The 7102-nt window shown below is 53.9% G+C and overlaps 1 protein-coding gene across 13 annotated transcripts in view; it reads right to left on the reverse strand.

Moving 5' to 3' along the window:
* Positions 1-6803, reverse strand: part of SEPTIN6 (septin 6) — a 69908-nt gene extending 63105 nt beyond the window's left edge. For 9 of the 13 annotated variants that reach the window (XM_059911451.1, XM_059911453.1, XM_059911449.1 and 6 more), the window contains exons 1-2: positions 6691-6803; positions 6120-6222 (exon numbers count right to left, since the gene is read on the reverse strand). In XM_059911451.1, coding sequence (XP_059767434.1) covers positions 6120-6222; positions 6691-6770 — 183 coding nt within the window. In that variant the 5' untranslated portion in view covers positions 6771-6803. Of the gene's footprint in view, positions 1-459; positions 541-4875; positions 5017-6119; positions 6420-6690 lie in introns of those variants that run through there. The other 4 variants (XM_059911455.1, XM_059911456.1, XM_059911458.1 and 1 more) reach the window with 4 other exon arrangements.
* Between the last annotated feature and the right edge of the window lie 299 nt (positions 6804-7102).

Here is a 7102-nt window from a genome sequence, read left to right on the forward strand (position 1 = left end):
TTTCTTTCTGCTGCTAGAATTCTGGGACATTGGGCTTGTGGCTAATGCCAGTCGGGAGGAGAAGGGTCATGGAAAATGATCCAGAAGCCCGTGGGCTCGCCAAGGCGCCTCTGGCCCACAGAAGGCAACTGAGGCGGTGGAGGCCAGGAGACGCTGGTGCCCCTCTTCTGCATCTTCTCTCCCACCTCTAGCTCCCATTTCCCTCACTGCTGACTCAAGCCTGAGCCTCAGCCTGGCCTCTGCTCAAGAGCCGCAGGGCTACCGAACCCAACCAGCCAGATTCTAGGTAAAATATCTCCACCTCAGCCAGGGGTGACCCTTGCCCAGGGTGGGTCAACTTTCCCACAAAAGCCTGACAGATCCCCTTCAAAAATCAGGCCATTTAGAGTTTCCTAGGTGTTCTGGCCATTGTTATCTCCAATCTGTTAAAAAGAGGAAAAAAAAAAAAGGTTTACTCACAGGCCTCTGGATGAATGCCCAGCTGTCCTCTGGGGAGCCTGAATTTGCCTCTGCCTCCATCTGGTCTCATTTAAAGGGGATCTGAAAAAACCCAGTTCCTGCCTCAGCGCCAGTGCTCAGAGCTGGGGGCCTCTGCTGCGAAAGGAAACTGAACACGACCTCACACCTCATCAGGGCCGTGAAGGCAGAGCTCTGCTCCCGCGACCCAGAGAGGGCCCTGGCGGGAGAAACCTGAGCCCTGGGTCCTGTCCCCGAGAAGGCCCGCGAATCTTGTGGCCAGTCACCTTTAAGTTAGTGGAAGGGATGACCCCACTGCAGGGCCAGCGGAGGGCGTGCTGCATAATTCAGCAGATGGCTGCCTCTAATGAGAAGACACTGCAGAAGCGGGAACGTTATCTCCCCTCCCGAGCATGTGGTCCTTCCTCTGTGCAGGCAGCAGAAGCCGCCTCCTGCCAAACCGAGGAGGAAGGGTCTGTGTTTCAAACTTATTCTGCGCGCCTCCTCCAGTTGTTACTTAAAATAATCCATCATTACGTGGCTGGTGGCTCCAAGATTTTTATTTAAAGCAGTATGGGAAAGAAAGAAAGGAAGGAAGGAAGAAAGGAAAGGAGGGAGGGAGGGAGGGGAGGGAGGGGAGGGGAGGGAAGGAAGGAAGGAAGGAAAGGAGGGAGGGAGGGGAGGGGAGGGAGAGGAGGGGAGGGAGGGAAGGAAGGAAGGAAGGAAAGGAAGGAAGGGAGGGAGGGGGAGGGGAGGGAGGGGAGGGGAGGGAGAGAAGGAAAGAAGGAAGGAAGGGAGGGAGGGAGGGGGAGGGGAGGGAGGGGAGGGGAGGGGAGGGAAGGAAGGGAGGGAGGGAGGGAAGGAGGGGAGGGGAGGGGAGGGAAGGAAGGGAGGGAGGGAGGGAAGGAGGGAGGGAGGGGAGGGGAGGGGAGGGGAGGAAGGGAAGGAAGGAAGGAAGGAAGGAAGGAAGCCCACACATAGCCATGACTGTGCTATCTGGGGTTTAAGCTGAGAATCTTTTTTAACATCAGAGAGTCTTCAAAGCACCCAAGTATACTCTTCTCGACCTCCATGAGTATACTGAGGTGGGGGTGGGGGGGTGGCAGTGAAAAGAGGGGGAAGAGGGGACATGGCAGGATTTTTATTTCTTGGACACATGATGAAAAGGCCAGAGTTTTTTTTATAAAAACGAATCTGTGTCATCTGGAAGGTGTTTCATTGCTTCATCCACTGACCAGCAATTACACTTTGGACTAAGTCATTTGGTCTCCCTGAACCCATAAAATGAAAAGAACAGTAATACTCATCCAGGAAGCTGCTGGGGAAAATGAAATCATACAGATGGAAGCGTTTTGAGATCGTTGAAAGAGACATGTTACACTTATCTACGGTATTCTTTTTCTTTCTTTTCTCTGTCTCTTTCTTTCTGGAATGTGGTTTTAACGTAAACACAACTGAAAGCGCTCCTCAGTTGTTCATGCTAATATGAAACCAAGGCTCCGATAATCCAGAAACCCAGGCAAGTCCAGAAATCAGTCCTATTTAGTTCTGGAATACCTTTATCCAGGGGACTTATCTTTCTAATTAGTTTTGCTCAGGCTAATGCAACGGGTTCGCTCCCTTACAGCACAAAAAGGGAGGGGCCGTGCTGGGTAACAAAGCCAGCAATTAATAGAAAATTTACAGCAGAGACTCTACAAAGTAAATGCTGTGCACATGACTGCAGATCAAAATCTCATTATACTATACAGACAAATCGCTTGGCTGTAATGCAGTTTTGTAATAAGAATGCTGTGAACACTCACATTTCCAGGTTTTAGGATATGAAGAGGAAACGGGGATTATACCGGCCTCTCATGTGGAAGCTCTGAGAGGGCTGTCGTGTGTGCCGTGGCCACCACTATATCCCCAACACCTGGCACAGGGCCTGGCAGAGTCGGTGCCCAATAAACACATGTTGAAGGAATGAATGAAAATAAAAGTGCGTGAATTAACAAATGAAATGTTCCCAGCCTGGGAGCAGAAGTGAGATCTCACCCATCTTCACACCTACCCTTTTCCTAGTTAAAGCCCTCAGCAAGCCTCTCCTGTCACCCACCGCCCCCGCCCACTGCTGGATCAGGTCCCCTTGTAATGAATTATCCTAGCGGGCAGTAGCTCTCCTCTGCAGCACATCACAAAGATAATTATAGTTATTTGTGTCTGCCTCCACTACTAGACTGTAAACTCCCTGAGGGCAGGGGCCATGTGCATTTGTGGGGAGGAGGGCGGACACTGTAATTTCCCTCCAACTTTTAATTTTGAAAAGTCTCAAACACACAGAAAAGTTGGAAAATAGTACAATGATCATTCATATACCCTCGACCTAGATTCAAGAATTTTTAATATTTGGGGCCATGCAAATTTTCTCCAGTGCTGTATTCGCAGTAGAGGTATGGGTGAATATTGGGGTTTTCCTCTCCCTGCTTGGGGTATAATATGACTTTTAGTGCGAGGTGGTGGAGATGGCTGAGGCAGGGCACTTCGATGGGAATCAAGGTTAAGTGTCATTTGATAGCAAGACCAGAGTACAGCCACCTGTAGGCGGTTGCCCTGGGACAGTTGCCCCAGGCCCACCACAGCTAGGGCAGTGTTAGGCCCTGCAAGCTCTTTCTTTAGGGAGAAAGACCATTACCTGGCTGCACCGTGCCTTGCCAGGTTACCTTGGACAAGTCATGGAGCCTCTCAGAGTATATATTAATAGCAGCCCAAGCCACCTCACAGGCAGGGGTTGGGGATGGAAACATCCCAAGAATCTTCTATAGTTCTCTAATTATTTCACCGTGTCCACAATTTGTCTCTCCAACTAGACTGCAATAAGCGTAAAAGCCAGGAACTATGTCTACTACTTTTTTCTGGTATAGTTGACCAGAGCTAGCCATAGCGCTGGACACTTAGCAGTCAATCAAATAAACACTTGTGGACATGATTAAGAAACAGTTTTGTCATACAGAATCTTTGTGGTGTTCATTCAGATGGGATGGGATTGTATTATGTACACAAAAGCTGAACTTCCAAGTTGCATGCATGCCCAAATAAGGATCCTATCCAGCAACTCTAAGGTCTGTTTTTGTCACTAATGATGTTACCTTACAAGCCAGAGTGACCCTCAACTGACTCTGGAAAGGACAGCCCATCCCTCACACACACACCAGAGCACTACTTGCAGGGCACCATGTCCCAGAGCTCATTAAAAAAGAACTCCTAAGCCAGGCACACTTAGGTTTAGTCTCCAGTCTTCTTTACCCAAACCCTGGATACTCATTCCCAGGAAGAAACAATCAGCAGCCAGACGTCCAAAGGCCTCCGGAGTTAATTCCATCTTCCCCTGGTGAATTACAACTTCTTGCAGACACAAAGGCAGGCAGAGAGACAAATGACACATAAACAAGAGCTTCACTGGCTGGGGGAGGGGGGCATGGAGAGTGACGTCAGTTTTCCCAGAAACCCATTTATCACGATAACAAGGTCTCAAGTGCTCGGGCTGCTCTTTCAGCTTCAGAATCTGGCATATAATTATGTTCTTCATCATACAGTAGGGCAAGGCCAGCCAGAGCAAACTGGAAACAAGCAAAGCAAGCCAAGTGGCCCTAAATCACCCCCACCTCCATTTGCAGAACAAAGGGGATCTCTGGGTTGCCGGAGGTGAAACACAACCTTCTGGAATGTTCCCCTTTGCTACATCGGCCCTTCAATCTTAATTCAGGTTAGGGGGACTGGTGAGAGAGTATGGGCAGGTCGATGCAAATTAATTAGCTGACAAGAAAAATCACTAGTGTCCTTCTTGGTCACTAAGGATGGAGCAAGTGTAATCCAGGAGACTAATTTCTCTACTTAAGGCATGCCATCTCTAAAATGCAGGTAATGGAGGAGCAGAAAGGCACTCTGGGAACCCTCAAAACACTAAAGCAATACATATTACAGTGCCAATCTTGGAGAGAAGAGAATTCTCTCAAATTCCATTGTCACAGAGCACTGTCTCCCATCTTCTGCTGGTTCTTCCACATCATGACTGCATAAGGAGCTGCATGCTGGGGTCTTTCAGGGGGTGGGGGAGGTTCCAAAGTAATCACCTTGCCCTTCCAAACAAGAACAAGAGGATGGAATAAATGTATCCATTTCCTGTAGAGGAAATGCTACCAGACTCTGGATTCAGATTTTGAAAACAAATCAGTTTCAATTACACCAAATACCTAGAGGCTATGTATATTTTTTGCACTGAAATTGCATTGCATGGAGTATTTCTTTAAATAAGTAAGCCACAAGGTTTAAAAACCGTGTGTGTGTGTGAGTGTGCGTGTGTGTGTGTGTGTGTGTGTGTGTGTGTTTGTTTCAGAGATTTGCATCAAGTAGTATTTAGTGTCATGGGATCTGACCTACCTCTACTTCACTCTCCTTCCTCACCTCAGGGTGCTGGTAATTGTGGGCTTCTTAAAATCCCAGATACCCATGGATGAATAGAAAGGCTAGGTTGTTCCCTCAAATGGAATCATCCCCTCCCTTGGCAACGAAACTTCTGGTCTAAAAAAACAAACATGGAGCCTCGGGTCACTTCAGTATAATTTCTCTGCACATCCCAGGCTGGAAAACTTCAGTTCGTTAAATGAAGATTTTTTTTTTTCCAGAGTCGGCTGCCAACAAAAAGAGAGAGACGGCACCGGTTTTGCAAGCGTCCCGCTGATTTTCCTTAGTCCCCATAACAAGAAGCCAGCTCCACAGGTTTTGGCACACAAGCCCAGTTACACTGAACACGCACCGGGGACAGATCCCCCCGCCCAGAGGCCCGCAAAACCCTGGTCAGGTGCTCAGAAACACGCCAAAGTACGCAGCCAGCCACCTACAGGCCAGCGGACTGCACCCCACACAAACGCACAAATGGGACCCAGAGGCACACAGCACAAGCAGACGCCGAGAGAAGCGTCCGGACACAGACACAAGCACCAGGGAGGCGAGCACACTCCAAGAAACTGGCGGACTCATCTAGGGTCACAGACAAGCCGGGCACCGCCGCCCGCCCGGGGAGGCACGAGCGAGCGCGCGCGCGTGCACTCATACGCACACAGTGATACACACACAGACGCAGTCACATATGTAATGCATATGGAGAAACCCTACCCCAGCCAGTCACCTCCCCGCCCCCCTCACCACTCGCCGCCTCCTGCCCCAGGCTCACCCCAGCCCCGAGCCCCTCTGGCTGAGGAGGCCCGGGTCCCGGCGGGCTGCGGGGCGCAGGGGCGCGGCCCGGCAGCCGGAGGGAGCGAGGCCAGGGTGCCGGGGACCCGGAGGGCTCGGCGGCCAGTGCGGCCATTCATTCGGCAACGCCCCAGCGGCGGGGCCGCAGCTGCAGCGAGGGAGGCGGCGGCGCCGACTGCAGCTCTTGGGCAATGCAAGTTCAGTCGCCGGCCCGCAACCCGGACCAGGTCCCCCACCCGCACGCCACCACGGTTCTCGGGGACGGGAGGCTAGGGGACTGAGTCGCTGACCCCGGGAGCAGAAGTCCCGCCGCGCCTTGGCTCCTGGATGCTGCCCACTGCCTTCCTCGCGGTGGAGGTGGCGGCGGCCAGGTCCCCTCGGCCCTTCCGAGGCCCCCGGCCCAGGCGCTGGCACCCAAGCCCCGCACTCACCACCTGGCGAGCTATATCGGTCGCTGCCATCGCTCCTGCCTCCGCCAGGGCTGCCACCGGCGCCGCCGCAACGGGAGCTACAGCACAGGAAACAGCGGAGCTCCTCCGACAAAGAGAAAGTGTTACACTTCGGGCGCGACCAAGTCCGGTGGGGGGAGGTGCAAGGGAGGGGCCCCCTCGCCTCGGCTCCAACCTCTCCTCTATCGCCCACCCCCTCGGAAGTGGGGTGCGGGGAGGGGGCGGATTTAACGCGCCGCTTCCCTCTCCCGCGAGCCTAGTTCCGGCTCTCCCTGCAACCTCAGTTGTAGGCCTTTGCGAAGGGGGGCGGGGGCTCCTCTCGGTGACCACGTCCTCTGCCCCCCCCCTCGCCACTGGGCTCCGTGGTACGTCCCGACCTCTGCTGAATTGTCACACACCCCCCTGCTCTCGCCTTACATCCCTGAGTCCCCAGACCCCGGAGGCTGGAAGGGAGCCCCCGCCCTTCCTCCCCCGCCGCGCACAACTCGGCGACTGAGCCCTGCGGTCCTCCTCTCCCTGCTCCCCGCCCCCTGTACCCCCTCTTCCTCCTCACCGAGATCTCTGGGTGCTCGGAGGGGAGCGGCCGCCACTGGAGTCTCGCTGCTCCACCACACCTCCCCCCACCTCCCCCATCCCGGCCCGGGAGTGCTGCTGGGGCGGGTAGGGGGCGGGGGGGGGCGAGTAGCGGCACCTGCCGCCCCACGGTGGAGCTTAGAAAGGAGGCGGTTGGGGGGAGCCGCACTGCGGGCCCAGCAGCTGAGCTGTGACCTGCGGAGTCCGAGGCCAGCGGTCCTGAGACGAGACGCCCCTTCTGCCCTGGGGTTTCCACGCGGCGGGTGCTGTGGGCTGTCATTTCCGAGCTCGCCACCTTTGGGTACTTAATACAAACGGACCCCCAGCCTCCTCTCCCCACCGAGCCCTAGACGCTCAGCGTGTGAGCGGAGGCTCAGACGACTCACTCCCTC

The sequence above is a fragment of the Balaenoptera ricei genome, chromosome X, assembly GCF_028023285.1.
Source record: "Balaenoptera ricei isolate mBalRic1 chromosome X, mBalRic1.hap2, whole genome shotgun sequence".
In the NCBI taxonomy this organism is placed as follows: domain Eukaryota; kingdom Metazoa; phylum Chordata; class Mammalia; order Artiodactyla; family Balaenopteridae; genus Balaenoptera; species Balaenoptera ricei.